General features: G+C 39.8%; 1 protein-coding gene across 1 annotated transcript in view; it reads left to right on the plus strand.

Annotated features, from left to right (window-relative positions):
- The first annotated feature begins 1,361 nt into the window (after positions 1–1,361).
- The window catches only part of LOC102134004 (uncharacterized), a 38,918-nt gene continuing 21,465 nt past the window's right edge, over positions 1,362–18,814 (plus strand). Inside the window, exons 1-3 of the mRNA XM_005585396.5 lie at positions 1,362–1,491; positions 12,448–12,599; positions 18,354–18,566. Coding sequence (XP_005585453.3) covers positions 1,362–1,491; positions 12,448–12,599; positions 18,354–18,566 — 495 coding nt within the window. The remainder of the gene's footprint in view (positions 1,492–12,447; positions 12,600–18,353; positions 18,567–18,814) is intronic.

The raw sequence follows: 18,814 nt of genomic DNA on the forward strand, positions 1-18,814 counted from the left end.
GCCTCAGCCTCTTGAGTAGTTGGGATTACAGGCGCCTGCCACCACGCCTGGCTGATTTTTGTATTTTTAGTAGAGATGGGGTTTCACTATGTTGGCCAGGATGGTCTCGAACTCCTGACCTCGTGATCCACCCACCTTGGCCTCCCAAAGTGCTGAGATTACAGGCGTGAGCCACCGTGCCCACCCTCAGACTCAATATTGTAGGCAGCCTAGATTGGAAGTGAAGGCCAAGATTTTAGTATTAAAATCAGATAGGTTTTGGTAAGGATGAGTCCAGATGGATCCAATGAAAAGATTAAGACCAACTGTTTTTTGGCTTCCATGTGTTGCTGACACTGAACTATGAGGTCAACTAGTCATTCAAGTTTTTCCTGGTCCTATAGGTGTAATATTAGGAAATTTGCTTTACATGATCAGTCAGTGTGATGATCCAGATGTTCTGGGAAAGAAAATCTTAGTACAAGTAAATACGGTTGAGTCTGCACAGTTTTCTGATTTCGCCTATAAATGGAGGGACTAGATCCATTTCACCTGTATCCATGTTAATCCAGTTTAGAGAAAAGTTGCTAGACCTGAGTGTTCGTATTTGAGTGGATCACCGTTATACCAAGAAGCACACATTTATCTCTAGCTTGCTTCTTTTTTTTTTTCTCAAACTTTTAATTTTATTTTTATTTTAAGTTCCAGGGTACACGTGAAGGGTGTGCAGGTTTGTTACACAGGGAAACTGTGTGCCATGGTGATTTGCTGCACCTATCAACCTCCCACCTAGATATTAAGCCCAGCATACATTAGCTATTTTTCCTAATGTTCTTCCTCCCCCCACCCCACCCCCCAACTTAGTGTGTGTTGTTCCCCTCCCTGTGTCCTTGTGTTCTTATTGTTCAGCTCTCACTTATAAGTGAGAACATGCGGTGTTTGATTTTCTGTTCCTGTGTTAGTTTGCTGAGGATAATGACTTCCAGCTCCATCCATGTCCCTGCAAAGGACATGATTTCATTCCTTGTTATGGCGGCATGGTATTTCATAGTGTGTATGTGCCACATTTTCTTTATCCATTCTATCATTGATGGGCATTTGGGTTGATTCCATGTCATTGCTATAGTGAATAGTGCTGCAGTGAATGTATGCGTGCATATATTTTTGTAAAAGAATGATTTATATTCCTTTGGTTGTATACCCAGTAATGGAATTCTAGGTTGCTTCTTACTTAAACAGATTGACACTGCTGAATTAGAAGCAGACTTTTTAAAAAGCCCTTGGTGTTTCACGTCAGATTTGAATCATTTCAAGAGTTAGAATCCAAAGGAGAGGGCTCACTCTACTTCTGTGTACGTTACTCAAATGACTTCCCAGCGACGATGGACTCTATTATGCTGACTTTGGAGTCCTTCTCCCCTGAACTGTATCAAGACTGCCATAATCCTTCATCTTTCTTAAGTGACAGGCCTTCCTTGACATTACAAATTCTAAGTTCCTATAAGGGTGCAGGTATGTGGAGAGGGAGGGCATGAACAAACAAGATTCTCAGACATCACATGTGAAGGTTATTTCATCCACTTCTCCACAGCCATTCCTGATTTTTATATAATTAGATTTTAAAGTATTTTTCTTTTGATTTGGATAATTCCATGTTTTCCCCTCCTCATGTTTACTGATACTAATTTGCCCCATCAGAATGATTCCCTGTTTACTCAAGATTTTGTAGGAAACTGAATTAAAGTAGAAAATGGAGAAAGGCAATTGGGTTAATGACAAAAGCATTTTGGGGTTGTTTCTTGATGTTTTGGTTGTGTACTTAAACACAGCAAACCCAAAAATTTAGTAGCTTAAAACAACAATTTATTACTGACAATCTTGAGGGTTGACTGGGCTCAGCTGAGCGGTTTTGTTTGGTGTTTCTCATGCATGTGTTGTCAGATGGTGGCTGGGTTGAGAGTCTTGGAGGGCTTCTTCCATCACATGTCTGGTGTCTGGACTAGGGTGGCTGGAATATCTAGGGGCCAGTGGAGCATCTCTTGCTTCATGTGGCCTCTCTATGTGGCTAGATTGGGCTCCTCATACCCTGGATATCTCAGAGTAGTTAGAATTCTTTCATGGAAGTTGGAGTTCCCCAGTTTTAGTGATACAGAAGGCCCACACAGAAGCTGCAAGTTAACCACACAGTGTAATTTCCACTGTGAATACTTGGAGGTTATATTTCATGGTGAGAATGTCTGAAAACTAATTACCATGCTTGGTTAGTCTAATACAGTTAGAATATACCAGTAAACTTTAAAATTGGATCTTATTCCTTCTTTCCAAAATTGGTGGCCAAGAGGCAGTGGAAATGATGTATTGAAATCAATGATGAAAGTGGAAAAACAGTATTAAAATTAATATTAAAATTAGTTTCCATGTATTTGTTATCTACAGTTTTGTCAAGGAAAGCACTTTGATCAAAATAATGTTATTCTACAGAGGGTAAATTAGCCATCTCTGCCTGAAAGACTTAAGCCATAGTTGGAATTAAAATGACACAGAAGAGAATTAAACATTGACACAAATGACTCCCAAATCTCCTATCTATACTTCCCCACCACCCCAGATGGTCATGGTTCATAAATACTTGCTGAGTAGGTGTTTTTCCTCCAAATGGAAATAGCTTTGTTTTGTATTTTTTTAGGTAATACATTCTGAGAAAACTTAGAGAATACATACAGGGAAATAAACATTATCTACGATTCTGAGTTAATTTTTTTTTTTATGGAATCTTGCTCTGTTGCCCAGCCTGGAGTGCAGTGACATGATCTCAGCTCACTGCAACCTCCGCCTCCCAGGTTCAAGTGATCCTCCTGCCTCCCCCTCTCAAGTAGCAGGGATTACAGACATGTGCCACCACATCCAGCTAATTTTGGTATTTTTAGTAGAGACAGGATTTTACCATGTTGCCCAGGCTGTTCTCGAACCCCTGATCTCAGGTGATCCACCTGCCTCCGCCTCCCAAAATGCTGGGATTACAGGTGTGTGCCGCTGCGCCCGGCCAAGTCAATTGTTTATGCACTTAAAAATATATTACTCCACAAAACAATGTCTTCTGCAACAACTTGGATGGAGCTGGAGGCCATTATTCCAAGTGAATTAACTCAGGAATAGAAAACCAAATATTGTATGTTCTCACTTAGAAGTGGGAGCTAAGCAATGAGAATGCAAAGGCATAATAACGATATAAATGGACTTTGGGGACTTGGAGGGGAAGAGTGGGAGGGGAATGAGGGATAAAAGACTACATCTTGGGTACAGTGTACACTACTTGGGTGACAGGTGCATCAAAATCCCAGAAATCACCACTAAATAACTTATCGACGTAACCAAAACCCATCTGTACCCCCAAAATGTTGAAATAAAAAATATATTGTATAAAATATAATATATATTTTATAAATACACAATATAAAATATAATATATATTTTATAAATACACAATATAAAATATATAATATATAATAAAATATAATACATATTATATAATATATTATATATAATAAAATAATATAATATATAATAAAATATATAATACATATATAATATATAATAAAATATATAATATATATTATATAATATATAATATATATAACAAAATATATAATACATATATAATAAAATATATAATATATAATATATAATATAAAATATATAATACATATTATATATTATATATTATAAAATATATTATATGTTATATAATTTTTTTTGTTGAGATGGAGTCTCACTCTGTCGCCCAAGCTGGAGTGCAGTGGCACAGTCTCCGCCCACTGCAGCCTCTGCTTTCTGGGTTTAAGTGATTCTCATGCCTTAGCCTCCTGAGTAGCTGGGACCACAAGTGTATGCCACCATGCCTGGCTAATTTTTGTATTTTTAGTAGAGATGGGGTTTCACCACGTTGGCCAGTCTGGTCTCGAACTCCTGACCTCAGGTGATCCACCCACCTTGGCCTTCCAAAGTGATGGGATTACCAGGTGTGAGCCACTGCACCCGGCCTCTTTTTTCTTTTTTTTTTTCAATTGTAGGATTATTGAAAAGAAGTAATGGGAAGGGGAAAAAGTGACCCTTATCCTTGCACACATTTATATCAGTTGTAGATGAAATTATTTTATAGATTCCAAGTGTAATACTGGTTTAGGGATGCAAAACATTGTGTAGGCTTCATAGCAAAGGAAGTCTAGGAGATAGTGACTTCAAAGCTTAGCGATGATCTAAAAGAATGCTGCTTTTGCTCTCTCCAAATTCGGGAACTTTCTGGTATTGTCTGAGACTTAATGTGCCCCACCTTGGGTCCTTGGAGTTCCTTGCACTGACAGTCTGGTCAAAAACTTCCTTGGCAAGTGCTGGCTCTCCGTCCTCCAAGCAGAGACAAGAGGCAGACTTGGAACATAACGCTATTTGCCCAAGAGTAATCAGCTCAGCTCAGAGCATTTTCCTATGATCCAGAATGACCCTGCAGACTGGAAGGCGAAGAGTTGTTCTTAGACAAGAACTTGCTAAACCACTTGACCTTTCAACAGCTGTAGAACTGTTTATCGGGAGCATGCCATCTCTCTTGGCTCTTGCAATTTGGCAGCCAGAAAAGTCAAGCCAGTGACATCGTGTGCTTTAGAAAACTTCTGGACAATTCACAACTTCCACCATAAAGTGGCTAAATTAGTCTTGCTAGACAGATAGTGATCTTCGGATGGGTCATCCTTTTCTTGAGCCTATTGGCTTTTGGGACTCCTTCACTGGAATCAAATGAGTCATTGCTAGAGATAAACATAAGTATCTGTTTGTGAGAGCCTCCAATTCCCTAAACCATAGCTGATAAAGAGGATAGATTAGCTCTGTTTCCAGCCACAAGCCTAGGGCAAGTGGCAACTCTGTTTGCCAATAACAAAGAACATGAATTCTCTTCATGTATCTAAAAACAAAGGAGCCAGTGAGCTTTAATTTAGTTTCTCTGAAAGTTGTATTTGTGTGCAAAAATATCTGATTCATGACATACTTTTGCATAATATGAGTTGAAATATGACTTGATAATGCTAATAAAATGGGTGAATAATAATTTCAAAACAATGACACTAGTTGAAAACTCACTGAACAAGAGATGGAGCTCCTGTTGATACTGAAACAAGGAAGGGCCAGGCACGGTGGCTCACCCTTGTAATCCCAGCAATTTGGGAAGCTGAGGTGGGAGGATCTCTTGAGCTTAGAAGTTCGAGACCAGCCTGGTGAACATGGCAAAACCCTGTCTCTAAAAGAAAATACAAAAAAATTGACCAGGCATGGTGTCACGTGCCTATAGTCACAGCTGCTGGGGGAGGCTGAGGTGGGAGGATTGCTTGAGGCCAGGCAGGTCAAGGCTGCAGTGAGCAGTGATCATGCCACTGCACTCCAGCCTGGACAGGAGAAAGAGTAAGACCCTGTCTAAAGAAGGAAAGAAGGAAGGAAGGAAGGAAGGAAGGAAGGAAGGAAGGAAGGAAGGAAGGGAGGGAGGGAGGGAGGGAGGGAGGGAGGGAGGGAGGGAGGGAGGGGGCTCCAGTCAGGAGACAGAGTAAGACCCTGTCTAAAAATAAAAAAAAAGAAAAAAGGAAGAGTGCTCCAGTCTAGAGCTACAGCCAGGTATGGTGTTTAAAATCTTGGACACATGTCTTAAGCTATCTGTGCCCCCAATTTATTCCTCCTTAAAATGGAGAAAATCATAAGAACTACTTGAGAATTCTTATGAGAATTAAATAAAATATCATCTGTAAGTGTAGGCACTTAGTGTCTGCCACATCATTGTCACTCATTTTTCTTAATATCCTCTAATCAAAACCCTTTTTCAACAAATGTGATTAAACAAATATGTATGTAAAGGAAGGATAACCCAGCAATTTTAAGTATGAAGGTATTTTAGACCCTCAAGCCCAATAATACTTGGCTTTTGTTGGCTGAACAAGTTGTCGGAGCTTACACTTGAGCCAAATCTCAATGTTTTGAACAAATGTTCATATTTTTCAGTTTGTATATTACACTAAAAACTTTGTTCACCCTCTCATGTAAGTGATAGGGCTAATTTGTTTTTCCTATTGTAAATCCTGTATTATGAGATTAAAACAGTGACAACTGCTTTTGAAATACCAAATGCAATGTATATTGAAAAACATTTTCAGGGTATTCATTAAGACTGAGATATAATACATTAGAAAAAAGAGGCAGACTCAATATTTGCTTTTTTAAATTTTTTTTATTTACAGAGATTAGGCCACTGATGCTAAAACACTATAGATTGCTGGGCTATGCTTTAAATACTGAATGCATACAAATAATTTCTTTTTCTTTTCTTTCTTTTTTTTTTTTTTTGAGACAGATTCTTGCTTTGTTACCCAGGTTGGAGTGCAGTGGTGCAATCTCAGCTCACTGCAACCTCCACCTCCCAGGTTCAAGCAATTCTCCTGCCTCAGCCTCTTGAGTAGCTGGGACTACAGGTGCACACCACCACGGCTGGCTAATTTTTTGTATTTTCAGTAGAGGTGGGGTTTTGCCATGTTAGCCAGGTTGGTCTCAAACTCCTGTCCTCAAGTGATCCATCAGCCTCGGCCTCCCAAAGTGCTGGGATTACAGGTGTGAGCCACCATGCCCGACCTCAAATATTTTTAAATAAACTGTTGTTTTTCCAATTTATCAAATACTTGAGAAAGGATTTCATGTGGATTTGAGACTTAAAAGCCATATATACTTTGTTAGTCCGCTGATATGGTTTGGCTGTTTCCCCACTCAAATCTCATCTTGAATTGTAGCTCTCGTATTCCCACCTGTTGTAGGAGGGACCTGGTGGGAGGTAATTGAATGACAGGGGCAGTTTCCCCCATATTGTTCTCATGATGGTGAATAAGTCTCATAAGATCTGATGGTTTTACAAAGGGTTTCCCCTTTCACTTGGCTCTCATTTTCTCTTGCCTGCCACCATGTAAGATGTGCCTTTTGCCTTCCACCATGACTGTGAGGCCTCTCCAGTCACATGGAACTGTGAGTCCATTAAACCTCTTTTTCTTTACAAATTACTTGGTCTCAGGTATGTCTTTATCAGCAGCATGAAAATGGACTAATACACTACTTTATTCTCAGAGAAAGCACAAAGCGTATGTCAGTAGAAAGTGTATCATGTTTGGTGCCACCCATACTTGGGTTCGAATCTGTGCTCTACTGCCTACTAGCTTTTGGGGTCGAGGTTAAATTTCTTAAACATTCTAAGCTTCAGTTTTCAACCTAAAATAGGAGAAAACATTAAGAACTGTATGGAAGAGAGGGGAGCGGAAATTGTAAAAAGAAGTAAAGAATCTGGCACTGTGCCTGTCATAGGCAGGCAAACCTCACTTTGCATGTGATGATCTTAGTTATCATAGAACCATGGAACACCGTTCCCTTGTGGGTGCATTTCAGTTATGCACATTTCTGCATGTGTTGCAACATGTGGAGCAACAAAATCTGTAAAAAGTTTTTAATATATGGCAGTTTTATAATTTCAATATATTAAAAATGTCAAGAAAATATAACATTTTGGCTGGGTGCAGTGGCGCATGCCTGTAATCCCAGCACTTTGGGAGGCTGAGGTGGGCGGATCACCTGAGGTCAGGAGTTTGAGACCAGCCTGACCAACATGGCAAAATTCCATCTCTAATAAAAATACAAAAAGTAGCCAAGTGTAGTGGCAGATGCCTGTAATCCCAGCTACTCAGGAGGCTGAGGCAGGAGAATCGCTTGCATCTGGAGGCAGAGCCTGCAGTGAGCTGAGATGGTGCCACTGCACTCCAGCCTGGGTGGCAGAGCAAGACTCTGTCTCAAAAATAAAAATAAAAGAAAGTATAACATTTCACTGTAAAAGAAAACATCGGAAACAACAATAACATTAACGACTGAGCACTGTTTCATTTAGTCCTTACAAAATTGTCAACAAGAGGAGAACCGTTACTGACACTTTTTACAACTGGAGAAAAGGAGACCCAGAGGTTCAATAACTCGACCAAATTTACCCAGCTAGTCAACAGATGAGCCAGACAGAAGGGACTAATCTCTCTATCTTGTCTCTTTTGGATTTGCATTAAAACAAAGACAAGGTTTGCTCACTTTCTTGACCCTGAGACTAAGTTTTTGGGCTTTCCGTTTTGCAGGGGAAAGCAATGTTTTATACGGGCCAATGTGGGGGCATGGATAAGCTGGGACTTTGGTACTCTGGGCGATCCAGAAAGGCACAGCCAATCCTTGAGGATCAAACCCCAGAGCAAATTATTGAGGACTAAATCCTGCAAGGGGTCAGGACCGGCTTAGCCAGTTCAACTGCAGAGGCGCTGCAAAGGGTGGAATTGGGAGACACAGTTGGATGGGCAGGTGACATTCCAGTGGGCATTGGGGCAGATCACCAGGACTTCAGCAATTGGGCAGGCTTTAGGGTGATGTCTTGTTTTGTTAGAGTAGGGTCAGGCAGAATAGAGACTTGGATTTTGATCTGGGCTGAGACGAGGGTGTGCAAATAGAAACTTAGACCAGCGAACCAACCTAAGAGAGACAGAGAAGAAGAGTAAGTAGGAGACCTGAACTTTTCCCTCTATACTTGATCTCACATAAAAATGGCAGTGAAGGAGTGTACCCACGTAACAAACTTGTACATGCATCACCTGACTCTAAAATGAAAGTTGAAATTATTTTTTAAAATTGCAGTGGAGGAGATCATGGGACATCAGGCCAGACAGAGGCAACCCAGCAACCTGGCAGTCAAGACAGCAGAGCCACCAGGTCTGACAGCAGGGCTGTAAGCCAACTCCCCAGCATGTAGGGGTGGAGAGGGGCCAGTCACAGCCACAACTGGCAGGCTGAGACTGAGATCTAAGGTGAAAGCGACTGGTGGAGCCAACTAAGAAAAGGTAGGGGATTGAGGGGCTAGGAGCCAGAACCTATACATTTGAGCTTGTAGCAGTGACAACAAATTCATTTCCCAGCTGGAGGGAATGGGTGATCCCGCGTTGCCCACATGCAAACTATAGGACAAGAGGATTGGGGAAAAGATCTCTGGCCATGTGTTCCTCCCTTTTGGGACTTCCTTAAGAAGTGTGAAAGGTGAGGGCTGTCACCTGGCATGATGTCTTTTCCCTTTGAAACTTGGGGCTTGTTGTGGGCAGCTCTGTCCTTGCCATTCAGGTAGAATGAAAAAAATCAGGTTCACTTGTTGAAAGCAGTAGCTATAGAGCATGTGAGCTACTTTTATGCCTCAATTCAACGGAGCAAAAGAAAGGAATTCATTCTCTAAGAGCCATAGTCAAAGACGAATTCCACCATTATTTGGAAATGCAATCATGCCTCTGGACTGAAAAAATACCCAGTTAGGTTTAACTCCTTTAAACAGTTACAGTGATTCATGAGACGGCAACATTTTCTAACATCAGATTGGAAGACCTGGGAAGGGATTCGTGGGGGATGGGGCTCAGCCTTCCAATATGCAATTCTGTCCTGACGAAGACGGGAAAACAGCGTCTGGGTTCTGGATAGTCTGGCGTTAGTGAATGAATGTTTTGTGGTCAGAGTAAGTTATGGAAAATGTAAAGGTAATACTTTTTGCATGTGAATAGAGAACTCATTCAGAGCTAAATTATACCAAACATTTACTAGGTGTGTGTGAGGTGGCAGGCAGCGGGAGGTGGGACAAACCTCCATTGGAATTCTACATGTACTTTCTTGTTAATCTGTAAAAGACTTTTGGGCATTCTCTTATGGAAACTTCAGAAGCAGATGGAAATATTTTAAGATGTATAATACACATGGGCCTGTAACATGGATTTTCATTTTCCTTATAGAATTGAACCCAGTGGAGTGCTGTATTATCCTCCATCAGTTAGCAAAAATCCCAAAGCAGAAATCATATTTTATACTATGGCTTCTAGAAGGTTTAGAAGCAAGTGTCTCATCTGTGAACATGAGCAGCACAAAAGCTGTGCTTCAGTTATTCCCGTTGTATTTCCATGGTCATGATCTGCTTCGTATCAGGTAGATGATAATTCTAATCTTTGCCAATAATTCAGCGAATGCAGCAAATTTCTCCTTTTCACCCCTAAAGGAATTATGTATTTTGAGGCTAGTAATTATCAAGCTCATAGGAAATGGAATAACCATCTTTTTTTTTTTTATCAGAAAACTGTATGTCTTTCAAATTGTAAAATTACCTTTGGTAAAATATCCTGATTTTAATAATTTACTGAGGGTGTAGTGCATTCTTTAAATGACACATTTATGTTGATGTACTATTAGTGTTGACAGTAATAATATCTGTATAATAAAATCTATAGACAGTATTTTCATGGACCTGTGACTAGGGAAATAAGACTGTTTTGACATCAAAAAATCTTGAGCAAAATTTGAATATGGCATCCAAAGAATGACTCTTTACATGCTCAGCTTTGTACATCCCCATCACCACATAATAGGAACTGAAATTTACTTGTTTCCTCAGCCTGGTGGACCTGAGCTCTTTCCATCAGTGCAAGCGGCCTCACTGGTGCTGAATGGACAGCTCTGGATAGCATTCAGATCAAGGTGGCTGTGGGTGCCTAGGACCCACGGATGGCTTCTAAGGAGCTGTAAGCCTCATAAAATTAAATGCAAAATTGTGTGTTTATGATTGTATGCACGTTTTCCCAAGAGGATCCATAGCAGTGAAAGTTTGCAACCAATACAATTAAAGGATAAAATCTATTGCTCTACTCCTATCAAAAGATATGCAATTTTCATAAAGGGTACCCTAGTATTTATAAATTATAGTAATGTGCCCCATCTTCTATCCAGACCAGATAACTAAATGATAGTAACCTATTAACACCCAAACATCCACGTCAACTTTTCCACAAAGTAAAACAAGGTCTCTGTATGCATTGACTATATATTAAATATACCTTACATTCCTTAAATGTTTTACAATTATACCTTAATAAATTAACATATAATATATAGGTATATTATACTTGGTATATATAATATACTTCACATATAGCTTATATATCATACAATAATTTATATTATGTGATACTATATTATAATATATAATTTACATACTATTTAATAATCATAATCATATTATGTTATTTAATAATATTATAATATATTAACATATACTTATATTATTTGATATATTAGAATAGTTATATACATAATGTATAACTATATTACATATTATATTATATATTATTTATATGCTTCACATATAATATATATAATATTGACATAAATATATATTGATATATATTAATATATACTTCATATATAATATAATGTATTATATGTGAACTACTATATATAATATATAACAATATATAATATAGTAATATTGATAATATTAAACTTTGGAGAAAATACTCTACACTGTGGAAGTTTATATTATATATGATATATACTATATAAGATATATATTATATTATATAATATACATATGAGGTATTATATAGACTTCATATATAATACCTCATATATGTTATATATGAAGTATATAATAATATATAACACCTTAATAATTATACTTTATAACATTTTTGCTAATCCAAAGGCAATTTATCTCAAAACTTAGAGTTTACTAACTTAATATAAGTGGGAGTGGAGGAGAGTAAATTTTGACAAAAAATGGAGCAGCAAAAAGTTCTTTTCAAATGTTTGATTATTGTTTCACAGAATATAATTGTAGTTTCTTAAAATATTAGTTTTTCATCTGTTTCATATTTCTCAGAAATAACCCTTAGATGTTAAGGCTCCTCTGCAGGAATCGTGTGAATATGAATGAGTGCAGAAAAGCTGGAGAGAAGAGGTCGATAAATGTTTAAATTAACTAACTTGATTTTAAACTATCCGATAAATATTTCTCTTAGAAATTTAGGCATATTTTGATCAGTTTTGTTTCCATTGTTTTCTTTTCTTGATCCGCTTCTCAGCTGTGGCTGCGATCTCTGGCATCTCCACAGCATTGATGAAAAAACTCTTAAAATGATTTGTGTCTTCTGTCTTGTGTGGTGGTCTCTCTTCTCTCTCAATTTAAAATATCAAAATTGCTTAACATCTTTCTAGGAAGCAGGTAACATAATGGTGAGTTTACAATCTTCCTCTTGTTCCTTTGTGTATAGGGGTCAATTTTATGTTGGTAATATGGTGAATGATCAAGCTCCAATATTAAACTTTGGAGAAAAGAAATATCCTACATTGTGGAAGTTTGAATTAAAAGATCTCTTTCAAGTGCAGTTGAGAATTTAGCCATCACTCTATCATTCAGAGATAAATTAAAATTCAGTGTGCTAGTGTATATGCATGTTTTACATCAAAGGCAATGATACCAAGAATGCATACTTAACCCTCTGCCGTGAGGAGTTTGAATTGGAAAATTTTAATCCTGGTTATAAATCACTTGAGAGACTTTTAAACTAGCCACAAGGGGGCAGCAAAACACACAGGATTCCCTGAACCCACTGACGCAGGAACATTCCGCCGTGTCTTATGAAGAAGGCAAACGAAAGAACGAATTCAAGTACCTGGCGTTTGAGCCGTCTTCGAACACTGGCATTTCTAGTACAACTACAGTGAGTCTAGCAGGGGGGACACTATACTTCCTAAGATAACCGAATAATATATGAGACACCAACTTGCAAAGTATTTTTTTTTTTTTTGACGGAGTCTCGCTCAGTCACCCAGGCTGGAGTGCAGTGGCGCGATCTCAGCTCACTGCAAGCTCCGCCTCCCCGGTTCAAGCGCTTCTCCTGCCTCAGCCTCTGGAGTAGTTGGGATTACAGGCGCCCGCCACCACGCCAGGCTAATTTTTGTATTTTTAATAGAATCGTGGGGGTTTTACCATGTTGGTCAGTTTGCTCTCGAACTCCTGACTTCAGGTGATCCACCCGCCTGGGCCTCCCAAAATGCTGGGATTACAGGCATGAGCCATGTGCCTAGCCCCTTTCTAAATATTATGAAGGGCTGCTGTGATGTGCACCCAGGGAGGGCGAAAACCTGGCAGTCGCTCATGATATTTCCCAGTGGAGCAAATTGTAAATTCCTCTTCCTCCTTCTCCTATAATGATTTCTCTTTATTCCAGGGGCAAATAACAATAGGTAAAATATCAATTAGATTTAACTTTTAAAAATAGGGAACAGACTCTCTTGCAGAAGCAGTAAATACTTACGAATCGCTTGGCAATGATCAGGCACTCTTCCGCAGGGATGAGTCTAGATTACTGGTCAAACCTGGATTTTATTGTCAGACTTTCTTGGTGTGAAACTGTACAAGCTTGGGCAGATTTCTTCGCCTTTAGATATCTTAGTTTCTTCACTTGTAAGATGAGGCTAATTCTATAGGTTGCTTTAAAGATTAAGTAAAGTAATATATGCCAGCTCAGTGGCTGACATTTGATGATAATTGAATTAACAGTTATAAAATTACTATCATAGATGAGTGGCATGTGGTATTAGTATTGTTTCTTGGTAACTAAATGATTATATGTAATTTCATTTAATTCTTACAACCAGTGTGAGAGACCAGTTTTACTTCCCTCCATTTTTATAGGTGAGAAGTTGAGGTTCCAAAAGACCGATTGCCTAATATAAATAAAACGAAAAAGCTAGGATTTGAACCTATCATTTTTCTGACTCCCAGCTCAGGTACTTTCAGCCATACCTATGTAGGTAGACTACCATCATTTTTTCCCCCTCTTTCTGGTAACTCCTAAAGTCACCCGAAGTCACCTAATAGATCTTGGAAATGACTTAGAAGTTCCACTAGGCCAGCACAAGGCAGGATCACATGCGTCTTATCATGCACTAATCAGACCAGGGTATGGAGATGGAGGAGAAGAGAGAATTTCTAGTAATCATGGAGGAAGCAAGTATTACCCCCATGTCTCAAACCCAAACCAGCCTCAGCTGGAAAAATCTCTCTAAGGCAACATACTTTAAACTCATGAGCACACTTATTTGTGTATCTCCTACGTCATCGAGTGTCATCCTTGTGTAAGGGGGCAAGTGATTGTTGAAATGAGTTGACTCATCTATGGTGAAGAGCTATATGGATGTCTGGAATCAGAATATGTTTCTGAGGTTTTTTTTTTTGTTTTTGTTTTGTTTTTTTTTTTTTTTTGAGACGGAGTCTCGCTCTGCCCAGTGCAGGCTGAGTGCAGTGGCCGGATCTCAGCTCACTGCAAGCTCCGCCTCCCAGGTTCACGCCATTCTCCTGCCTCAGCCTCCCAAGTAGCTGGGACTACAGGCGCCCGCCACCTCGCCCGGCTAGTTTTTTGTATTTTTTAGTAGAGACGGGGTTTCACTGTGTTAGCCAGGATGGTCTCAATCTCCTGACCTCGTGATCCGCCCGTCTCGGCCTCCCAAAGTGCTGGGATTACAGGCTTGGGCCACCGCGCCCGGCCTGTTTCTGAGGTTTTTAAGTCTTGAAGAAACAATCAGTTGAGTGCATAGAATTTTTGCTCTATTTGCTCTCTCTTAACATGGAAATGGAAAGATCCCCTTTGCATTTTTAATTGGAGAAGGCACTCTTAGTTAATAGGCTCACAGAACATGTCCTCACCATGTGCACTCAGAAACTACATTGAATACACTTTTAATTATTTTATTATTATTTCTGAGACAGACTCTCACTCTGTCACCCAGGCTGGAGTGCAGTGGCGCGATCTCGGCTCACTGCAACCTCTACTTCCCAGATTCAAGCGATCCTTATGCCTCAGCCTCCCAAGTAGCTGACGTTACAGGCTTGTACCACCACACCCAGCTCATTTTTATATTTTTAGTAGAGTCGGGATTTCACCATGTTGGCCAGGCTGGTCTTGAACTCCTGACCTCAGGTGATCCGCCCGCCTCGGCCTCCCAAAGTGCTGGGATTACAGGTATGAACCACTGCACCTGGCTGTGAACGCACTTTTTAAAATTAAAAATACAAACATACAAACAAAACAAAACACACCCTCTCTGGGTAAAACAGCTGAATTATCCACCAATTCTTTGTTATTGTAGAGCAGTAGCTACGCCCGTAAGAGAGATCACCAGCGCGGAATTACCAAGAAAAAGCCTGCTGAGCTATATACATGCTTATTCCTTATTTCAACTGACATTAATATGGAAATGATACGAGATACTCCTTTAGTACCTATTGATTTTCCCACATTATTTTACAGAAACTCTTGGGTCCCTCCAGATGAATAAAAGCTGTCCTCAGATCCTCACTTACTCCTGTAATACAGTGAGCATCACAAAGTAAAATGAAGTCTGAGCAAGATCCCTCTTGGTAAATAGTCTGCTGCTGAGTGCCCCATGGCACTTGGCCACCGTGACACCAATTTCAAAAGGTTAGATCTAAATGGCGAATGTTCTTAAAATACCTTCCTAATTGTCTGTTGACTTTAAAAATCATATTTAACAGTAGTATTCATTTATGTCCTAAATGGGAATTGTCTTGTTTTTCTCTTTGGTGCCCTTGATATTAAATTGCTGTGGTTTGGGGAGGATTCTAAGTGGACTCTGTTTGTTCTTATTGCGCGTAGGCCTTGAGGAATATACTGACTTCCTGTGAATTTGTCTCACTGCAGAGCAAGGGGTCTGGGTGACCGTGTCAGAATGTTGGGTAAGATGTGGGGGTGAGTGGGTGGGGGTTAGAAGCCTCCAACTTGCCTAGGAACAGCTCTCCATTCTTTAGTTTCTTCTTGAGCCAGACCTACAATCTGAAGAGTACTCTCTGTGTACTCTGAAGAAGGCACCATGATATTTCTTTGGGCAGTACACACTTGCAAATGAAAGGTCATATTATGCTTGGTAGATTTCTCATCACTTATGATTATTTAAGCAGATGCGAAGGAATTCTACAAAATAAGGACATAGAAAGGCCGACGCGGTAGCTCAACCCCTATAATCCCAGCACTTTGGGAAGCCGAGGCGGGTGGATCACGAGGTCAGGAGATTGAGACCATCCTGGCCAACATGGTGAAACCCTGTCTCTACTAAAAATACAAAAATTAGCCAGGTGTGGTGGCGCATGCCTGTAATCCCAGCTACTTAGGAGGCTGAGGCAGGAGAATCGCTTGAACCTGGGAGTCGGAGGTTGCAGTGAGCCGAGATCACGCCACTGCACTCCGGCCTGGCGGCAGAGCAAGACTCCCTCTTTAAAAAAAAAAAAAAAAGTACATAGAATAGTCAGATATGGAAAAAGGGATAAATTATACTTCGTATAGTGATTCCTTTACTCATTCTTGATAAACTGTAGGACACTGCTTCCCTTGTCACACAATCCTTTTAATTAAAAAAAAAAAATGCAACGATATACTTGCTGAATTTTTACAAGATTCTTAAGTCAGCTTTTGACATGGAGACATGTTCTTGCTGAATGAATAAATCAAGATAGAAAACCTTATTTATTTAGCCAGAAATGTGTCCTTGCAGCTGTTCCCTGGAGCTCTCAGAATTGCCTAGTAGTGGATCTCATAGAAAGAAGTTATAGGTGAAGCTTCAGTAGAAAAGGAACCAGAAAGACAATCACTAATGTTCTTTTCCTCCCTTCTCCTCCCCTCTCTGCCCCTCCCTTCCCCTCCCCTCCTCTTTCTTCCCTTCCCCTCCCCTCCCCTTTCTTCCCTTCCCCTCCCCTTCCTTCTCCTCCCCTCCCCTTTCTTCTTTCCCCCTCCCCTCCCCTCCCTCCTCTCTCCTCCCCTCACTTCCCTCCCTCTCTTTCCAGTTTTCTTTCTTATTTCTTCCTCTACTCCCTCTTCCTCCTCCTCCTTCTTTAAGAAATGACATAATTTAAGACACTGCTGCAGATGATTTAAAACATATATTTACCTTCCTTTTTTGGATATGACCTAAAAGGAAAAAGTGATGTAAAGGAAGAAAACGACAGGTTAGAATAGCTCCTCCTCCTCTTCTGGTTATAAAGATTGGTCTCCAGTAGCATCCTATGAAGGCAGCTGGAGGCGATCTGCTCAGTGTCAGGGTGGTGTTATGTGCTTGTCTGAAAAATGAAAAGATGATTTAATCTCGTGTGTGTGTTTTAACAGGATTAACTTCATGACCCCATGGGAGGAGGGGTAGAGAAAGGATCTCACACCGGTGGCCTAAGGAAGTGCAATTATGGAAACTGGAGGGTGTGTGCTAACTGCCAACCAGTCCGGAACTTCAGTTGTGCTCATAAGGGTCCACACAACAACCTTCATCCTTGCCCAGGCCGTAAACCCCATCTGGGTTATTTTGACTCTCCATCCTGAAGTTATTTTTCTTCCCCAGTGCAGGTGAGAACGTGTTCATCAGGTCAGCAGGGAAAGGCATACAAAGCAGGATAATGTAGAAATCTACTGGGAGAACTCTCTTTTGTCCATGAGCTAAACATACCTTAATCACCTTACCTTTAAATCAACGAACAAACAAAAAGCATACAGAAGAACCAGAAGCAAAGAAAGTAGCAGTGACAGTAACCAAACTAAACAAAAACAAAAACTATCTTGTACTCCTCTGGGTTGCAGATTTTTAACATAACTTTAAAAAAATTATGATTAAAATAGATATTCATTGGGAGAATGCAGATAAGCAAGTAGAAAACAATGAAACACAATCTTAGCATTCAGAAATAACTCTGGTTATATTTTTTGGGTTTAGACTCTCAAAGTGCATGTGTGTGTGTATCCCTGTGTGTGTGTGTGTGTATCCCTGTGTGTGTGTGTGTGTGTCTGTCCTACACACAACCAATACAAACATAAATTTACCAAAATGAAAACATGTTTGCTCTTATTACTCTTAATAAGCATACTCATTCTTTAATAACTGCAGAATATGTGATCATATGAGTGTACTATAGTGAATATAACTGGCTCTGACTACTGTGTGTGTAAGATGTCTTGCAATTTTTCTTTCTTATAAATTGCTTTATAAAAATTGTTCTTGTAGCCAAGTGTTTGTGACGTTACAAATGTTTACTCAGGATAAATTCCTAGAAGCAGGATTTCTACGTTAGAGGTTAAGGACATTCTGAAAGCTTTTGCTGTTAAGTAATGTGAAGACACCAAGAGACCTCACCCCCATATTCTTTTGTCAGCAGTGTATGAGATGCCTAGATTCTTACTACTCCTGAGGGTAATCATTGAAGTGAAAGGAAATACTTAAAAGTGGATTTTTAAAGACGAATGACTAGGCAGTTTCATTCAGCCTTTTGGAATATTCAGACTTTATTGCCGGACCAGTCTTTTCCAGGAGTTCACTTGTTACCAAATGACTTAGAGTCACACTATAAAAGGGGTCATGCCGATGGTATTGTTCATTCACTTATAAGAAAGGTCACGTCTTTCTTGCTTTATTCAAAGGAGCGGAAGCTGGCTTGCTTCCAGCTGGGATATCCTGATTGGAAGTCAGCTCGGACAGTCAGCTTTGCTCCTTCCTTTACCATCCTCTTAGTGCAAGTTCCTCAAAGAAGAGTGGGATGTGTACACATGCTGATTTGCACATACACAATGCATCGAACACGTGATCTACTTTGCCCATCCTGTGTGGCTTTGGGGTCCAAGGGGAAGGGAGAGGTAAGAGGCTGAGAAAATGGGCATTTCTTCCTGGTAAGTCTGTATCAAAGATGAGTGTTTGGCTCACCAACAGCTGCTACACTAATTATTCATCTTAATAACAATGAGTAACGATTTTTAAAACTCGCAAGCGCCTACCAACACTACATTTAGTGCTATACGATATGCTTAGCTCAGAGTCCTTGTTGGACATTTTATAATAGCCTTTAAAATAATATCTTACATTTTCAAAGCCCTTTACTGTGGAC

The sequence above is a fragment of the Macaca fascicularis genome, chromosome 16, assembly GCF_037993035.2.
Source record: "Macaca fascicularis isolate 582-1 chromosome 16, T2T-MFA8v1.1".
Taxonomy (NCBI): domain Eukaryota; kingdom Metazoa; phylum Chordata; class Mammalia; order Primates; family Cercopithecidae; genus Macaca; species Macaca fascicularis.